Source organism: Melopsittacus undulatus, chromosome 4 (genome assembly GCF_012275295.1).
Source record: "Melopsittacus undulatus isolate bMelUnd1 chromosome 4, bMelUnd1.mat.Z, whole genome shotgun sequence".
NCBI lineage: Eukaryota > Metazoa > Chordata > Aves > Psittaciformes > Psittaculidae > Melopsittacus > Melopsittacus undulatus.
In genome coordinates, this window is record NC_047530.1 from 72,056,003 (window position 1) to 72,075,305 (window position 19,303).

At 43.9% G+C, this 19,303-nt stretch overlaps 1 protein-coding gene across 1 annotated transcript in view; it reads left to right on the plus strand.

Moving 5' to 3' along the window:
• The window catches only part of ACVR1C (activin A receptor type 1C), a 30,757-nt gene extending 13,264 nt beyond the window's left edge, over positions 1-17,493 (plus strand). The window contains exons 2-9 of the mRNA XM_034062007.1: positions 1,338-1,568; positions 12,599-12,838; positions 14,021-14,251; positions 14,482-14,649; positions 15,190-15,346; positions 16,051-16,175; positions 16,915-17,045; positions 17,368-17,493. Coding sequence (XP_033917898.1) covers positions 1,338-1,568; positions 12,599-12,838; positions 14,021-14,251; positions 14,482-14,649; positions 15,190-15,346; positions 16,051-16,175; positions 16,915-17,045; positions 17,368-17,493 — 1,409 coding nt within the window. The remainder of the gene's footprint in view (positions 1-1,337; positions 1,569-12,598; positions 12,839-14,020; positions 14,252-14,481; positions 14,650-15,189; positions 15,347-16,050; positions 16,176-16,914; positions 17,046-17,367) is intronic.
• Positions 17,494-19,303: the final 1,810 nt, after the last annotated feature.

A 19,303-nucleotide genomic window follows, 5' to 3' on the forward strand; every position in this document is an offset into this window, starting at 1 on the left:
CTGATTGTCAGCTGGGGGTGATGGTATAGACTGTTTTAGGTCCTGGTATGATTAGGGAAAGGTAGCTGAGAGTGGGGCACACTGCCTTGTCAGGGGCCAGCTAAATTGGAAGAAAGCTCTTCTGTTCCTGGTGGCCATCCTTGTTCCCTCATACTTTTCAGATATGTGTTATCTTTAACTAAAAGAAACAGTCTCTGTCTGCCCAATTCCCCAAAAACCAGAATTGATTTATGGATAAGATTACTTTTTAATTGTATTGTTTTTAAATACCCTGGCTTCTGTAAGTAGAGCAGGGTTCAATCTTGCAGGGTTATAACTGACCTGAGAAGGTGTACGGGATGCATTTTGGGGACCCAGTGAAGGACTGTTTGCATAAAAAGTTGAAGAGAACAAGCCTTTGTACTCTAAAATGAGGTGTTTGTTTTGCTGGGGTTTGTTTTGTTTGTTTGTTTGCTTGTACAGAAACAAAACAATCACATAAAGTGCATTTAAAGAAGGGTTTGGTTTTCATTTTTTGTTTACAAATTGATTTCAGCCCAAAGTTAAGGTGTCTGAGTTATCACTGCTGATATGGGCTCCTAAACTTGGCATGAAGCAAGCAAAAATTCTTTGTTAAGAAGCAGAGGAAGAAAACAAGGAAAGCAAAAACATGTATGGTCAACATCTGGTGTTTCACTGAGATGATGTGTCTTTGGTTTCCACCTTCATCTTCCAAGAGTCAATAGAGCCTGAAAAAATGTAGTAGTAATTAAATGTGTTTCTATTTGGTTTGGTGAAACATGAAGTTATGGTAAAAAACATGCAAAGTTTGGAAGTCAGCAGACTTTTCCTCCAAAAGAAATCAGGCAGCTGTTTGTGTGCCTGTAAACGGTGCATCATCTCAGAAAACATGGGGTGGAAAAGCCCATAGTTACTTCCTGTGTCTGTCTGTAGGGTCTCAGGTGGTGTGTGCCAGGATCTTGCTTCCTGGTGCTTCCTTGGACTTGTTTCTCTAACCCAGTCGGCTCTGGCAAGATGTGCATATTGCTAGCGTGGCATGGGTGGCTGGCACGGGTGAGGGCTGGCCATGTTCAGTCTTCTCCACCATGCAAGATAGACACTATGTACTTCCCTGTGACCAAGGACAAGCTGCTCTCAAACTTGCCATCTGTATATGTTTGAGACCTGTTCTGTCAGGACTGGCTTCCTCCAGTGTAGGCAATGGCCTCAGTGCAGGACCTGTGCTGGAGCTCCCGTGGGTGCTCATGGTGGCCACCTGGCCAGACAAGCTTGCATGGTTGTCGTAGGGGTCTGTCTTCTCAAGGTCTTCTCACAGAAGCTGTAAACCTCTTTTTCAGGTCTCAAGTGCGTGTGCCAGCTGTGTGAGCACACCAACTTCACCTGCCAGACAGAGGGTGCCTGCTGGGCCTCGGTCATGCTGACCAACGGGCGGGAGGAGGTGATCAAGTCCTGCGTCTCCCTTCCAGAGCTGAACGCACAGGTCTTCTGCCACAGTTCCAAGAACATCACGAAGACCGAGTGCTGCTACACTGACTTCTGCAACAACATCACCCTCCGCCTGCCTGTCGGTAAGTGCTGCTCGAGTGCAGAATGCTGTTCAGAGGCTTGTGTGACAGCTTGAGAGTGCAGAAATACTGTGCAGAGGATGTGACCCTAAGAGGCAGCTAAGTGGGATTTTAAAGGCTGTCTGTAAAACAATACCTGTTGTTTCTTTTTCCTGACTTGTTTCAGATGGGAAATTCTAAACTGCAGCTCTGTCTGGGGAAGAGAGAATTTCTTCCATCTCCTAAAGATACTCCAAATGTTGTCTTTGATATCCCATGGGGCATTAACAGTGAAGGTGAAAGGAAGTGTCTGAAGGAAAGATACTTGTAACCTCACAGGTTTTATGTGCTGGAATATCTTAAGGAGTTTGTTATTTGAACTGGCATTAGTCTAGATGTTGGGAAGATGATATCTAATGTACTGGGGACTTTCCATGGGGCATGGATCAGCGATGTATAGCAGCTGTGAATTAGCCATTGTGAGGAGCTGAGAGCTGTTAACTGGTGCATCACAAGGAAATAATGAAGACCTTGCACTGGCTGAAGTCTTACAGTCTCAAACATCTCTGCACACAATTTAACAAACCTGCTTTAGATGGCTCAGGTAAGAATTCAGACTAGAGAGGTTTGGAAAGAAGGTGAATAGTTGTAGGTGCTGACTGCATTGTATATGGGAGATACACCCATGATTTTGGACAGACAAATATCTGTGTTGGTGGTGAAGTTTGACCAATGATGCAGCAGTGCCCTGGTGTGTGAGGAGCTGCTCCCCACTGTCCTTGGCCAGTCTGTGTCACCAAGTGCCATGTCTTTGTGACCTGTACTGAGGAGCAATTACTACAGCTGATGATTTCATGCCTATGCTTAAGGAGCAAGGGGTACACAGTGGCTCTGTGGTGACCAGGAAGGCAGAAGTGTCCTCCCTGGCTCCTACAGCAGGTAGGGTCTTCTACTGTGGGGGGCGAGAGGGGTACAGAACACCAGGTCATTTCTGGGGAATGTCCTTGGCTGATGCCATTTCAGCAGTCTTGTTAGTCTGTCTTGAACTCTGGGATTCAGTTGTTCATTTTAGCAGCTCGTAAGGCAGCTTTTCTTTGGTGTTAGATCGGTATCATTGATTCTTGCCCAGCAGGAGTGAGAAAGTGTAAGATTCCTGGTCCCAATTAGAGGGAGGAAAAAGATTTGCACTTCCAGAAGCTCTGTGTATTATACAGCTGGTGCAGTACTTGAGTCTGCCAGACTCAAAATTGTGTAATGAAGTTGATTCAGTGCTTTTAAAAAATAAATATTTATCCTATTTTTAAGTTTGACTCTTCTTTCCAATGTTTGCATTTAATCCAGGCTTTTTTGAAAAAGCTGTAAAATATACTACCTTATCAGATAATACCTTTTTATACACTTATGCCAGTGAGAGAAGTTACAGGTAAGAAAGATGCAAATTAATACATAACTTACAATTACAACTTGTGTTTAAGCTGCTTTCATATAATCCTTAACAGAACTTAAAAGGCTTTTACTGGAAGCACTTGTAAGATACAGTGAAGCACATAATGTAAAATGCAGGAAGCAGACCAGGGAGTTGCTGTGGTGGCCTTGGGTACCAACATCTCCTGGTGTGAACAGGCAGATGCTGGATGGAAGGGCTATTCCAAGCTACTCCAGGCAGTTCTGGAGAGCCAGCCTAGGCAGAAGTAGAAGCCCAGCAGCTGGGTGCTCTGTACCCCCCTACCTAACCTCACCTGTTGCTTGGGGCAAGAGCAAAGATATTTAAATGGTTGTCTTCCAGCTGACAAGAGAAAGGAGGTATTAATAGTGGTCATGCTCTAGAAATGTACAAATAAAATACCATGCTTTATTTTTTTCACCTTGGGATGCTGGAATCTTGGGAGAAGCCTGTTATTTATAGAGGAGCAGTGGAAGCATATCTGTCATCTTGAACTGGTAGTTGCAAAACCTCTGGTTTCATATTTCAGAACCAGGGAACATTACTTACTTATTTTTTAGCCTGAGCCCTTTGCTCTGAACATTTGGGAGAATTCATGTTGGTCAGATATTTAACAGTGCCATTGTTATTTGATTGCTGTTTTTTTTCCTGACAGCTCTCCTTCACACAATTCATGCTGCAGGAAAGCTTCATTTGGGCTCCAGTGAAAATAACCTTTCTAAGGAGCACTGCTGAGTATGTAGGTGAGGGACCTGGCAGTACAACCAGCCTGTCCAGGCTGTTTCTGCAGTACCCATGCCCTCTGCCATAGGAAGTTTCGAGCAGTGTACCTGTTTTGTGGCTTAAGCCCAGCTGATAACTCAGAACCAAGCAGCTGCTCACTCACTCCCCATCCCTTCTTCCCCTGCCCTGCTCCAGGCTGAACAGGGAGGAGAACTGAAAGAATGCAAACCCCAAGGGCTGGGTAAGAACAGTCCAATAACTAAAGTATAATACTGTGGAATGGAATACTTCTTTGGCTAGTTTGGGTGAAGTGTCCTGTCTCTGCTTCCTCCCGGAAGTAATGTCCAACTGAATCCTGAACTAAGGTAAATCAGAGAAGCATTCTTAAGATATATGAAGCTACTGTTTCTTCTCGAAGCAGCAAGCAATAGGCACCCAAGCTGTGCCAGGGGAGGTTTAGATTGGATATTAGGAAAAATTCCTTCATAGAATGGGTGATCAGGTATTGAAACAGGCTGCCCATGGCAGTGGTGGAGTCACTGTCCCTGGAAGTGTTCTAAAGCCATGTAACTGAGTCCCTTAGTGACATGGTTTAGTGGTGAACTTGGCAGTTCTGGGGTACTTGATGACCTTAAAGGTCTTTTCCAGCCTAGCTGATTCTGTGATTCTGTGTGCCCCTCCTCACTGGCAGAGCATGAGAGACTGAAAAGTCTTTGATCAGGGTAAGCGCTACTTAGCAACAACTAAAACAGTGGTTTGTTATCAGCATTGCTCTCAGCCTAAAGCCGAAACACAGCACTGCACCAGCTACTAAGAGAAAGATAACTGTTACAGCTGAAAAACCAGGACAACATACTGAGGAGGTGGGCTCTGCCACAGGGAAAAACCAGTTTGAATACCATTGCCTAGGCTGCCTTTACAGGTGCACTCCTGAGCTTAGGAAATTGGTGTTTCCAGAGTAAGGTTTTAGGCAATTACTTGATCAGCTTGTATTTTTTGTTTCTTTCTGGTCTTATGTGGCACTTAGAAATCCAAATCCACATCTTCGGTTCCTCTTTGACTGAGATAAAATTAAAGTGGAGGCTGGAGCTTTGGCTGGCTTTTCCTCTGGTTGCTGTAGCTGCCTCCAGCTGGGGACACAAGACTGTCCTTCAGTGCCTCTTCGTGGTGCCCTGCTTTGGCTTGTCCCTGTGTTAATTACCAAGGGCTGATGTTGTAAATGTATCACGAGTGATTGGAAAACAATCAAATGGCTTGCAGCGTGCAGATCTCTGAGTGGATAAAGCAATTTGTTCTGATTGCTGGTACATGAATTTCCATAGTAAGACTGCAGATGGCATTGCATGCCTCAGACAGCAGCAGAGCGTGTGTTATTGTGCCTTGCATGAGAGGAGGTTGCTTTTGCTTTAGTTGGTTTTACAATGTCTGAAAATACACATCTTTAGGGACAGATTCAGCCTGGATATCTGCTTTTTATACGCTTCTTGTAGGCAGGGACTTCATTGCAGTATTTTGCGTTAACTGGTGCTAAGTTTCAAGGTGTAGGATTAGTCTGTGGTAAGGAGGGGGCTTCAGTGATACCCTGAATTCATTTCCTGGGTTCTACTCTTTTTACTGGAATACTTTCTGCCCAGCAGGTTGCCTGAGGTGACCTTCCCCTGCCAGTGGGATGTCATAACAGGGCTGCAGAAAAGTGGAACTTTCTGTGAATCTCTCTCTGTATGAGAAATTGCCTCTGTGTACCTCAGCATGCAACAGGCTATTTTGAAGAGTTGCTAATAACAGCTTGAAGACTTCTTCCAGTTGCAGACTTGTGTGTCTCAGGATTTTCAGGGCATATTTCAGATCTGGGAGGCAGTGCCTGTGGTCTCTGATCCAGACCCACTTGTGAGCAAGATATATCCCCCCCTGTGGTATATATACAGACCCCCATCTGTGCATAGATGACACACCTTTACCTGCAGCCCTGAAGTGGACTATGGAGCTTCTTATAATGTGATGCTTACATTTGGCTATGGTGGAGGGGGCAGCAAAATTGATGTTGCCCTCAGTTACCTCATTAGGTGGAGACAGTGAATTGGCAGCTGTTGAATTGTTGGGGCCTGAAAGCTCAGACACTTTATATTTGCTACCAGATATAGATAAGAGGCCCTCTTGAGGTCTGGTGTCTTTAATTGCATGTCTATAGAAGTGTGGAGAAAGGTTCATGCTGCTTCTCATTCTACCTCTTGATCTGAAAACACCTAGTGACACTAGATTGTAAGCCCCCATTTTTACAGATACTGATAACTGAAATGGGGTGGATGCAGGTGAATTTGTCACAGATTTCTGGGCTTTCTGACCAGGCTGCTTTCAGAGGCTGGATAAAGAAAACGTCAGCTTCTAACAAAAAATCATGGGGATGTGTCCAGTGAGTACAGCTACATGTCCGTGAGTTGGTGGGAAAATTCAGCGCAGCAAAGAATTCTCTGCTTTTAGGGTTTTGCCTTCAAAAGTACCTTTGTCATTCCAGCAAAGGCAGCACACAGCAAGAATGGTCTCCTCTCTGCTGTTTTGGGTGACCTGGCACAGCAGCATCCCTAGAACTTGAGATGAAAAGCGTATGATTTCTCTTCTGTATTTGCATAATGGAAAATGAGTCAGAGAAGAAAGAAGGCTTTATGCAACAAGATTAAGCTAATAGTGGGATTAACAAACTGAATAAAAAGTAATTTGCCAGCTTTCTTCTTTATTCATATTGACCAAACTGTACAAAGGCTCAAATGGACCTCATATCACCTACAGTGGCACACACTGGGATGAAATAAAGGAAAATGTAATAGAATTGTTGAAACAAAAATCCCTTGAGTATGTTCATATTGTCAAGAGAGACGAATGGTACCACTTAGACTAATTGTTGTGCAAGATTTTCATAGTTACATGAACAAATACTCTTCATTTACCTGTTTAAAAATGCCTTAAAGACATTAAAGACCTTAGGAGAATGGATATGTTAGTATTAAAAAGTCAGATATACCTGTACCAAGAGTTTTATAAGGTACATATTAATATAGAAAAGGAGAAAAATCAGCCTTCAGCTAATAACTTTCTGAATAAAAGCCTGTGCTTGAATACAGATTTTAATAGTTTATGGACCTTGAGGGATGCGTGGCTGTGCTGCAGGGTGCAAAACAGGGCAAAACTCTCCTTTGGTTTTGGCGTTCCTCATTTGTTTGGCATCCCTCATTTGTTATTGAACAGGATGAAAAGATCTAACTTTGTTTCGCCAGCACAGATTTGGTCCAAGAGTAGAGTTAGAAGGAAGGTCTGGACTGTGAATGGAGAGACAAAACACAATTCTTCTAACTACCCTAAAATGTTAGTGATGAATAACAGCAAGGTGGATGGGGAATGGAGCAAAAGAAAAGTGCCTGGCTGGACTGATTTCTGAGGTTCTCCTCCAAAAAAAACCTCTGTGGGGAGAGTCCCCGCCTGTCATAGCTGCTCTGTGGATGTCTTCTGCAAATCCTTCACAGGCTTTTGTCCATCTTGGCTGTCCCATATTCATGTTCTCAGGAGGGACTGATAAGAACACAACCATGCAAAGAGGAGGCCGGGCTGGGGGGCAACAGCACTTCATGTAATGCATCCATTTATCTCATAGCTGTGTTCCTGACTGATAGGTTTGCTCAAACTCCTGGATCCTTGAGAAGACCTTTCCCAGCTGATTTCTGAATGTCCTGGAGGGGGTGACGGGGTCTGTAACCATGGTGGAAATGGGATAGCCTTCATTATAGACTTTATTCCAAACTGTGTATTTTTGAAATTGTTTAAAAGTATTCTGTATGTCTGACTAGAGCCCCCCTACAGATGTACTACATCTGTAGTGTAGACGCATTACAGATACAGTATTTTCTTACCACATTGGAAAGAGTCCATATTTCTACCCCTCTCCCCGTCTCCCCTCTCCCCAAGTAGTTTAGGAGTTTAAACATGCATAGTTCAGGGCTTTTAGAAGTTTTACGGTGCCCATTATATGTTAAAAGCAAGGAAAATGCTGTGTGTGTAATGTCTTTTTCATTGGAGGAGAAAAAAAACCTCCTTCCTTTTTTTTCTGCCTAAAAGTACTATTTTGTTTACACAACTTGTAATACAACTAATACCATATTGTGAAATTATAAATATTGCCAGATGTGCTATTTTTGTTTCATACATGGCAACATGTATTCAGCTTCTATTCTTAGTAAGTCATTGAATAGTACATTCACAATCAGATTGCAAAATGTTGTGATTAATGGTGTTGATTTGATAGTTTTAGGTAGTCACGAGGGGTTTTCTTATTTCCCGAAGAGTTTAACATTGCACAACTGCTGTAAACATTGCCACACTTACTGGGTGATGTTGCCTTTAATGACTGTACCTAATGTGCCACGTATTTTACACTGGGGCTGTTTGTCACTGCTCCTGTATCGTCTATGCTGTGGGAAGCTCCAAGGATCCCCAAAGGGCCATGGTGCACAAGCCCATCAAGGGCATGGCTGCTGCCCTGGCTGCAGGACCCCCTGCTGCGAGGGGTCGCGGTTGAAGATGGCCTATGATCAACTGTGCAGCAGAAACCTCAGCGCTGGTACTTCTCAAATTTCCTCCATGTGCTCTACGAAGAACTGGAAAGGGTTTGGGTAGTTGCCACCAACCTTGATCCACAGTTTGGTACAGCAAGTAGACTGAACGATGACAAAGGAGGTTTCCAGTTGACTCCTTTCAAGAAACTTCTCTAGACAGTCAGGATCTCTTCATTTGCCAGAAACTCTGTGGAGACCTCGTGCAAACTGGCCCAGACATCTCAGCTTCCAGTCTCACTGCTAACTTGCCTTCTGCACTTGACCTCTCTCAACTTAGCAGCATCTCAGAGGAGACCTGTAAGCATCACTGAACTTGGTTTTATTCTGAACAACTGTCACTGCATAAGTCATAAAGCTGGTGTCTGTTTTCCTGATGCTGGATCTCACTCTCCTGAATGGGTGTAAGAGAATCTTTGAATTTTGCTTGTGCTTTGCTCTGATGTCCTGCTCTACACCTCCAGAATGGCCATTAGTGTCTCTGTGCTTCCTCCTCCATCCTCTTGCTCCAGCTGAGGCTTCTCCTGCTCCTTGCCCTAAAGTCAAAGACAGCTTTGTTGGCCTGCAGTGCTCACAGTGTCCCTGCTAGACCTGCTGCTTTCTCCAGCCTACTCCACTGCTTGCCTGGCTCCCAGAATGCCATATGGCAGGGAAATAGCTCTAAAAATTAAGTTCTATTGCAGTTATCTCACAAAGCTCTCTCTGCAGTTCTTCGATGACACAAATTGTGTGGATACACATTTTCAGTAAAAATGAATTGGATCACTTTTCTGTTAAAATTGATGATAATTTTTTTTTGTTTTCTGTGAGGGTGGTTTGTTGCCCCTTTTGAATATACATTGAGCATATTCTGAGCCCCTTAAAATTCTGCCATGCAACCTGTTGCAGTAGTTCACAGTGTACAAACAGTGTACCACAAGTTACAAATTGTCACATCCCAGAAGCCTAAACCGCATTGTTGTCTGTCTCACTGTTGGCAAATCTAGGAAACAAACCTAGATTTGTGGAGTAAATGACAAGGTAGTGTAGACACGGCCAATGTAGTAATGTGGCTGTAGTAGTGAAAACTGAGCAATGAGAAGAGTGCTTGTGGAAATGGAAACTTCTCCACTCACCTTGCTCTATGCTTCAGTCCTTTGTGCTTGTTGTCATCACGCAGTTACTCTCATAGCTGCCAGTCTGCCCATGCAGCCTCTCTAAATGGAGGCCAAGGTTTTATTGCAGCAATGGGGGTGTACAATGGGTTCAGGAACAACTAAGAAAAGCTAAGCAAAGTAGTGTATTGTGCTCTTAGCAAAACTTGGCTTTTCTCCCATTTGAAGCACTGCTGGAGCTGCTTCCCAGTTTCAGGAGATCCTGGAAATTTTTATATATATACACAGGTATGTATGATTTTAGGATAAAACGCCAATGGTAACTGTTACTCTTTTTTGCCTGTACAGGTTTGCTGCCTGTAGTATCCAGCCTGCAAGGAAATGAGCATGAAAGTAAAGAAAAAGAGAAGTGGAGATTTTTCAGAAGTTTGAATCTGTAAAGAGTGGTGCTCTGGAACCGAGAAAGCCGTGAAAAAAGAGGGAAGAGAAGGAAGGAGCTGCGAGAAGGGACTACTGTGACCCCACAGCACACCCTGTGCTGACAAAGTGGAAAGACTCTCCAGCAGAAGACAATGAGGGTGCATGGCAAGACTCACAGGCAGGAGCAGCAGGCACTGGTGAAAGATGTGCCACCAGGACCAGTGCTTGCTGCCTGCCTGTTGGCATGTGTCATGTGCAGGACCTGCAGGTGCTTAAGATCACCCACTGCTAGGAGCAGATATTTATCAGTAGGACTGCTTGCACTGGGGAGAATTGCTGCTCTGTTCAGGACCTGTAGCTTGTGTTCCTGTCTGTGAAGATGCCCTTACGAGTCTCTCTTCTGTTGCTGTTCAAAGCTTCTTGATTGTTTTCCTTTTGATACTCTTCACACTGGCCTAAGAACAATAAAGTTTTATATTTTGTTAATTTCATGGTATGTTGTTTTTCAGCAATTAGTGGGAAAACCTGACATTTTATAGTAAGTATTTTGTGCATGTTTGTCTTTCATAGCCACTCAGATAATAAATCTGCTTAGGTCTGCAATGAGGACATTGATTTGGGTGATGACACTAGGAGTGCAGTGTTATGAACACCCAGAGGACAACTCCTCACCACAACACAACATTCTAGCTCTGTGCCAGCTGCATAGCATGACAGCATTCCTCTGCAGCCTTCCTTGTGCATGCAATATTTCCCAGTCATGCAGTTTTGTGTAGCTGAAGCAGCTCTGCAAGGCACAGTGCTCAGTGACAGTGCCCAAGTTCCTGAGGCTTGCTGCACTTCCTACCTGCTTCGGGAGAAACCTCTGCCATGTAGACACATAATTAAGAAGAGCTTGGGAAATCACAGTGTGTCAGTTAACAAGCAGCACTTACAAGGGGGAGTTCTGCCTTCAAATCCTCTTAAAAATCTAGCAGGTAACCCCTTGAGTGTCCAGCTGAAGTCTATTAAAGGAAAAGCCTGCAGGCAAGATGGAACAACTTTGTTTTCAGAATTATTTGTATTGTGTGCCATGAATAGACATGGGGCCTTCTGTTGTTAACATTTATTTTCTTTTCTCACTTAATTATAAGCATATAGTGCTAAAATTTAAGGAAGAGAAGAAAAAGGAGCAAGTTAGCTTTCCACAGCTAATGCTCCTGGCACTTCTGAAGACTGAGTGCATGGCTTGATGAGGTCCATTGCAGAAGTACTTCTATTGTAGTAACTGGAGGAAAGTAGCAGTCACTGCTGAGGGCCATGAGGCTGCTTCTGAGTTACTCTCAAGATCTGGATTAGAGCATACAGGTTGCTCAGCTTTTTTCTGAAGGGAGAGAGGGGTGGTTCATTTTCTAAAATATCAGAGGGGTGACTTTGGTGGTGTGGGATTCATGATTCTTAAATCTTCCAAAGTCTTTATTTAGATCCACTGTTTGGTACCCGTGATTCTGAGCGTTGAGGGATTCCTTGGGTTTATTTTTGGAGGAGTGGGTGGGTGTAGTGTTGGGTTTTTTCTTTGTGTGTGTGTTTGTTGTTGTAATTTTGCTTATTTACAATTTTGGGGTCATTAAGGTTGACCCATTGTGTGTGCATGTGCAAGTAAATACCTTAGTAATGTATTCCTATAGCTTCCTGATATGTTTTGTTTTACCCTTACAGTTTGAGAAATTGAAAATAATCCAGGACAGTCTTGTTTCTTGACTCTTGTGAAATACAGCTTCATGAACACAAGTTCTGAAAGTGTTCTGTCTTAGAAATCCTTGTAATGCCTCATTTACTCTAATTTTGTATTTCTGTATGCATTGTTAGGAAATATTTTTTTTCCAATGCTTTGTTTTCAGCGGGGCAGTGTGCTGAGAAATTTATACACAGGCTTTCAAGTGTGGGAAAGGCACTGTGGTTACAAAGCTGATATGGTGTTGCTCACTGAGTGCAGATTACCTGCTTGTGGAGCTGCTGCTTATGCTCCTGCATGTGGAATGTAGGTTACTGTTGGCCAGGATGGTGGGCAAGTTGGTGCATCCTTATGCACCAGTTGTATCTTGGTGAGATCTGCAGGTCCTGTCTCTTGATCTTCTGCAGTGTGGAGGTGGGGAATCAGCTAACTACAAATAGCATTTCACCAATGTGAACAGATTAAGCCTCATACTCTGCAGGGTTTCTGCTGCATTTTTGGAACTGCAGTTGTAAGGAAATGTTCTTCAGATGTTTGCAGTCTTGAATGGTGTGGACAGGTGGGGTGGACTACCTGAAGAAGCTGGTGGTCAGGATGCATTGTGAGAAGTCTTTGCGTGTTTAGTAACATATCAGTGGAGATACAAGCAGGTAGTACCATGTATGGAGGGGTCAGCATGTCTGAAGAGCTTTCCTGGGGCCGTTTGGGGGCAGGCATAGCAAATGTGTGTACAGCACCTTATCTGCAGCTGTGCTGCCACTAGCCATATATGCTGCTGAGCATCTCTGCTGGTGTTCCCCTAAGGAACTGCTGGTGGGGCAGTCTGCCTGAGGCAGTGGTGTTCAGCAGTGCTCGCAGTGCTAACCTGAGCCCGGACTACCTGCAAAGAAAGTGTGGGGTTAAAGGTTCCATAACTTACAGAAATGTGGTCTGTCTCACTGCTGCCAGTGCTGGGCAGGATGACTGTGGGAAATCATTAAACCTGGATACGTTGTTGCTCCACAGCCCTTCACTTAATGTCTTTTTCCCCTCTTTTCCCTTGTGTCTAACAAAAGCATCAGAGTCTCCCAGCAAAGCCAGCACAGGACCGGTGGTGCTGGCGGTGACAGTGGCGGTGCCTGTCTGCATCCTGTCCCTCGCGGCGGTGCTGGTGGTGTGCACCTGCCAGAGTCGGCGCTGTGCCCGTGGCAGGGCAAAGCAGCCCAATGTGGAGGAGCCCCTCTCCGAGTGCAACCTGGTGAACTCTGGGAAGACACTGAAGGATCTCATCTACGACATGACAACCTCTGGCTCCGGCTCTGGTATGTAGGGCCTGCCCAGCTCCCCTGCCTGTTGCCTTCACCGCGGCTGCCTTTCCTTTGCCGCAAACATAAAGAGCAAATACTCTTGATGCAAAAGGCACATGTGCCACCTTGCTTGTAGGGATGTAAAGAACATTGCCAACTGGGCACAGGGTACCTACTGGTGAGGGTCTTAACTCAGAAGGTCTTACATCAGTGGCAAGTTTTATGTCAAGGGAAGTTTTGTGCTGATACACTTGATAACACCTTACAGCAGCAATAGGGCTTTGCTCTTTTTCTGTCAAATTATGAAAGTTTGATTATTTGAATGGCAAAGTTAGAAAAGTTAACTCAGAAGTCAGTTTGAAGTCTGAAACAAAACATTTCTAGCTGAAATGTTGTTTTCTATTACCTACATGCCTCTCAAGATTCATTTATTATACTTCCCTACTGCTTTTGACAGATATAATGAGTAGACTTTGGCTTTATTTATCCTGAAGTTTCAACTGTTCATCAGCAACCCTGAGCTAATAACAGGGCTTTATTTGTGCTGAGCTATGGTGGAGGCAGATGGAGTCTTGTGAGTGCTGGTGCAGTTTGGTCTGATTTCAGCCAAAGAGCGAGTTTGCTTCTCTCTGCCCAGAGCCAACCCAGGGCTGGCCACAGACAGCCAGAATGAGCCCGTTTGAAGGCAGTACTGGCTGCAGGGTGAGGCTCTGTTGGGGAAATGGAAGTGATTTGAGTAAGCTGGTCTTCAAACTGCATTTTTCCTGCTCATTATTTTGCTGTTAAAAGCAAGGTTGCCCCGATTTAAAAAAAAAAAAGAAAACAAAAAAGAAAACAAAAACCAGTTATTTTAAGCCCCAGACAAACATGGTATCAGGTCAAAGGAGGAAGGGGTTTATGGCCAGCAAAACAGTGTGAAACTGCCACAATAATTTATTTTTCCTTTTGAAAATTTCACCCAGAACAAATTGACTGCAAAACAAGCAGTAGTCCATATCAAACCCAATTAAGTAGCTAAGGTCTTGGCACGCTCCAAAACCATGCTCTGGTCTTCAGTCTGCACGGTGCTGATGGCAGATTTTCCCTTGGTACTCTCTGAAAGCAAAGCCCTGAGTACAGCTCACTGGAAAATGTTCAGTTTCAGGATTTAAAGATCAGTGCTATGTCACAAATACTCGTATCTTTTCTTTAAACTAGGTTTACCTTTGCTGGTACAAAGAACCATTGCGAGGACTATTGTCCTACAGGAAATTGTAGGAAAAGGCCGATTTGGTGAAGTCTGGCGTGGAAAATGGTGTGGGGAAGATGTAGCTGTGAAAATCTTCTCCTCTAGAGATGAGCGATCCTGGTTCCGTGAGGCAGAGATTTATCAGACGGTTATGCTGAGACACGAGAACATCCTGGGCTTCATTGCTGCCGATAACAAGGGTATGCTGTGAGTCCCGTGGGAAATCCCGGGTGTCTGTGTAAGAATTGCTTTTACTGCCCCGACCCCCATCTGAAACACCACTTTGAAAGTCACAGCTTTCCTTGAGCGCCTTCCTCATGGTGTGGTCAGAAGACTTGTTCGTTTGCATGCCTGAGCTGGCCACAAAATGGGAAAGGCTTTTCCTGGATGGTTCTTTTTAAAGCTGAATAATCTTGTTTCCTCTGAGTAGATAACGGGACATGGACGCAGCTCTGGCTTGTCTCTGAGTACCACGAGCAAGGGTCCCTGTTTGATTACCTGAACAGAGTCACCGTGACAGTGGAGGGCATGGTGAAGCTGGCGCTCTCAGTTGCCAGTGGCCTGGCACACCTCCACATGGAGATTGTTGGCACACAAGGCAAGTGCTTCCCCTCTGCTTGTATTTCAAGTGTTCGAAGGAGCTTCAGTAGTATTTGCAAAAATGGTTATGGGTGATACGGTATAGGAAGGCATGTTACAAACTGTTAAACTGCAAGACACAGTATTAGAGTGAGTATGGTACAGTATCAACAGAGAATAGGAATATCTTCTTCCCACTTTCTCTGTCTGCTTCTCCTTTTACATCTTTAAAGCGGGTGCCTGTGGGAGCAGCTGTGCTAAAAGGGAGTGCCAGTCAAGGATTTTCTGAATTAATTTAGAGGGCAAACTTGCCACTTTCTCTTTTAGTGTTTTATTCTTGAAATACCAATACTGGGACAAAAATGTCCTTGAGGGCTTGTTTGTTTGTTTGTTTAATTGATGGCATTTAGCAGAGCTGGATTGGGTACAAAATAGGCTTTAGTGGATTTTTACAGGGTATAGTAATAAAGTTGAATAAAAAAGGGTTTTCTTCCTTGCTCATTAAGTTAAAATTCATACTATTATCAAAAGTGACAGTGCTTTATCTTTCTGTGAACAGGCAAGCCAGCAATCGCTCACCGAGACCTGAAATCTAAAAACATCCTAGTGAAGAGGAATGAAAGCTGTGCCATTGCAGACCTGGGCCTGGCAGTGAAGCACGACTCGGTGCTGAACACCATTGACATTCCCCAGAATCCCCGGGTTGGGACCAGGAGGTGGGTGAAGGTGGGCTCCTGATTGCCGGGATGGCTCCTCTGTGCCTCTCAGCCTTTTCCTCCACTGGTGACTTCCCCCTCTGCTTTTGGCACGTCAAGTGTTGGCAACAGACCGAAGCCCTCTGTCCCTGCTGGCTGGGTGCAGAAGGCAGTTGCCAGCCCTGGGCTGGGATGGAACACAGCAGCTCACATGGAATGCTGCTCTGTGGTGCGGACGTCCTGTGTCGGTCACCCCATGTGCTGCTGGGCCCAGGAAGCGCATCATGCCCAGAACCATGAGGAGTCATGGCAACGTGTGTGGATGTAGGTAGCTGTACTGCTGCTCTTGTGATTTGCCTGCCTCCACCAGCATAGCTGATGGTAGTGAAAGGTGAAAGGCAAGCAGCAGAGCAGAGCTGGAGACCAGTGCCTTTAACAGAGGACATGCTTGGTTTCTACTGGTAGCCCATCCCTGTCTTTCCCTGGGGTTTCGATGGCTTAGTTCGTGACAGTCACTTGAACTGCACAGTGTGAAGCACTGTCTCTGACTTTCTCAGCCACTCAGGCTAACTCTGTCCCTTACACTCAAAACTGCTATCAAAGGAGTTTCTCTTTTCCCTTTTTTGCAGTAGGACCAGCTGCTCCCTGGCTCCAGCATGCAGCAGTGCAGCTGCAGTTGTTCATATGTACACGCTCTAGCAAATTAACCTTTGTGTGCTTTAAAGGTATATGGCTCCTGAGATACTTGATGACGCAATGAACATGAATATCTTCGAGTCTTTCAAGCGAGCAGACATATACTCTCTTGGGCTAGTATACTGGGAGATAGCCAGAAGGTGCTCTGTTGGAGGTGAGGTTTCTGGCCTTTTCATAGAATCCTGGAATGATTTGTGTTGGAAGGGACCTTAAAGATCATCCAGTTCCAACCCCCCTGCCACAGGCAGGGACACCTTCCACTAGACCAGGTTGCTCCAAGCCCTGTCCAACCTGGCCTTGAACACTGCAGGGGACTGGGCAGCCACAGCTTTTCTGGGCAACCTGTGCCAGAGCCTCAGCACCCTCACAGGGAAGAACTTCTGAATATCTAATCTAAATCTACCCTCTGTCAGTTTAAGGCCATTCCCCCTTGTCTTATCCCTACCTGCCCTTTTAAAAAGTCCCTCTCCAGCTTTCTTGTTGGCCCCTTTAGGCACTGGAAGCTGCTCTAAGGTCTCCCCTGAGCCCTCTCTTCTCCAGGCTGAACAAGCCCAGCTCTCTGAGCCTGTATCCATAGCAGAGCTGGTCCAGCCCTTGGAGCATCTTCATGGCCTCCTCTGGATCTGCTCCAACAGCTCCACATCCTTCTTATGCTGGGGACCCCAGAGCTGAACACAACTAATTTTGCAGTCCAGACCACTCTCATCTTTAATAAACCAAAAGCACTCTGTTATCTTGGCAGTATGTGGTAATAGAAGTCTGTCACAGAGCACTTGTTCAGTATAGTCCCAAATGTTCCTCTGTTCTCTCCCATTGCCTGTAAAAACAATTAGAGTTTATTCTGGAGCAGCTACTTTGGATTTTGTGTTACATGCACAATAAATCTTTCCTAGGAATCACTGAGGAATACCAGCTGCCTTACTATGATGTTGTGCCTTCTGATCCTTCAATAGAAGATATGAGAAGGGTAGTTTGTGAGCAGAAGCTCAGACCAAATATTCCAAACCAGTGGCAAAGCTGTGAGGTAAAAGCAGTTTTCCTGTTTATTACAAAGCATATTTAAATTAAGGTGGAATTTTTCAGTGAGGCAAAGGGAACTCGATGTCCAGCCTCTTTTGACTGTAGATGTGTTTCAGATATCTAGCTCTTTTTCAGCTCCCAGATCTATACAAACTGTCTTTGTACCCAGTGCTGAACTCTCTCAAACATAGGTCTTAATCTGTGATACTGCTGTTGTACTATTGTTTCGGAGAGCTATATTTTATCTCCTGGTATTGCTCTTAAAAAATAAAAGCAGGAGGTCATGGTTTTATTCTTGACCTGTTCTTTTAACTTCTGGTTTACAGGCGCTGCGAGTGATGGGCAGGATAATGCGTGAGTGCTGGTATGCCAACAGCGCTGCACGGCTGACCGCGCTGCGTATCAAGAAGACCATCTCACAGCTCTGTGTGCAGGAGGACTCCAAAGCCTGATGAAGCTCCCTGGAGGACGAGAGGGGAATTAATTCTTCTGTTCATCTTTTAACATGTGACATTGTTTTTATGTTTGGTCTACCTCAGATAACATGGTTCAGTATTTAAGTGCCCAAACCAGAGCACTGACATCTAGCTTTGTATTTGGCCACTGGAAGGGGCAGCTTTTGACTAGTAGATCATGCTTTATACAAGAAGTCAATGACTTGCTTTGGTTTTCTAATATTAGACACTAGGCTAATTGCAGAAAGGAGCTTGAAATACCACAGCAGTGAAAAAATACCTTCTGCTGTTGTGCTTTTTATCCTAGTCAAACCCCAAACATACTGGAAATAACTAGTATTGCTTAAAGCCTGTTCGCAAGGGAAACCGCAAGTTTTATCCTCAAACCAAGTAAAAGACCAAATTTAATCCAGCTTTTTACATATTTTTATGGAAGTATCTGAAAAGGGCCTGTCAGTAAAATGTGTTTTTAAACACTTTATTTATCATTACCAAAGCAAATAAAAAAGGTGAAAATTCTACTAAGTATGTATGTTGTGAACAAAAGCATCTGGTCAGGTTTTTATTAACTTTTTTTTTCATTGTCTTGGTTTCATATCCTATGTTATAGTTAATATTTGGAGTTCTTTCACTCTGTTCATTTGTTTATTGAGCATATTGATTAAGAGACAATTTTTATTTTTAGTAGTAGGAAAAATAATAGAGGCAATACTTTCCTGATAGATATGTAGGGATGGAATAGGAGGAATTCTACCTAATCCGAGAGAGTATATATTTTTTAAATAACATTTTGCCAATCTGCCACTGGTAACATTTTTTTAGTGCCTTTTGATGTTTTAGGGGGAAGCTTTAACAAAATTAATCCTTGGGAGAGAGTTGAAACCTGTCAGAAAGGTTTGTTTCTCTTTGGAGTGACATATTGTGCACCCACTTCACTGTGTTGGAGGATATGGAGGTGCCCACGCAAGCAGGGACCAAGGCTTAATGTTTCAAATGTACCTGTACTCTGGACTAGGTCACTGTTGCTGTTGTCTGTTGTGGCCTAGGGATCTGTTAAAATGTAAAACTAAAGCACTGATGTCCTTGCAAGAAGCCAATACAGCCTATTTAGATGTTTCACATGGATTTCTGTAACAGCACCAGGCTGGTGAAAAGTATGAACATTTCTAATTGTATTTCAATAATACTGCAAGCTATCAGAAGTAGGGTGTTTTTTCAGAATTCACTGATGTTCTGGCATTTTGTGAATACTGCTCCACTCCGTGGTCCACACATTTGAATACAGTATATTTTTAAATATTTTTAATATTTTTAGTAGCCAAAATTATACATTTCATAATAATATGGTTCTTTAAATGTTTTGGAATCTGAATGATCCATGGAAATTAAGCCCAGAGGTCTTTCCAGAGTAGCAAAGCTTTGCAAAAATTCAGTGTAGTTCTGTGGAAGCGAGCTGTTTCCTAAGTATGGTATTTAAGATCAATCTTTGACATGTAACCTCTTGAACTGGAGCTCTTACATGGAAAAATGGGTTAAACATTTACTGAGTGGGATGCTCAGCAGTATCAGTACTCATGTTTCATCCTGACACTAGGACATTATGGACGCTTTATAGATGTTAATTGCACTGTAAATAGGCTCTAATGCCATTTACCAGTTTGCATAACTTTTAGTCACTCCTGCTTGTGTTAAATACTGTAAGTCTTTGCATGGTCTGTTAGCTGAAAGGTGCAGAGTATTTCTACTGAATTGCTAGTAGATTTTTCTCCCGTATGCTTTCTGAGACGTAATCAAAGCTGTCCTATAG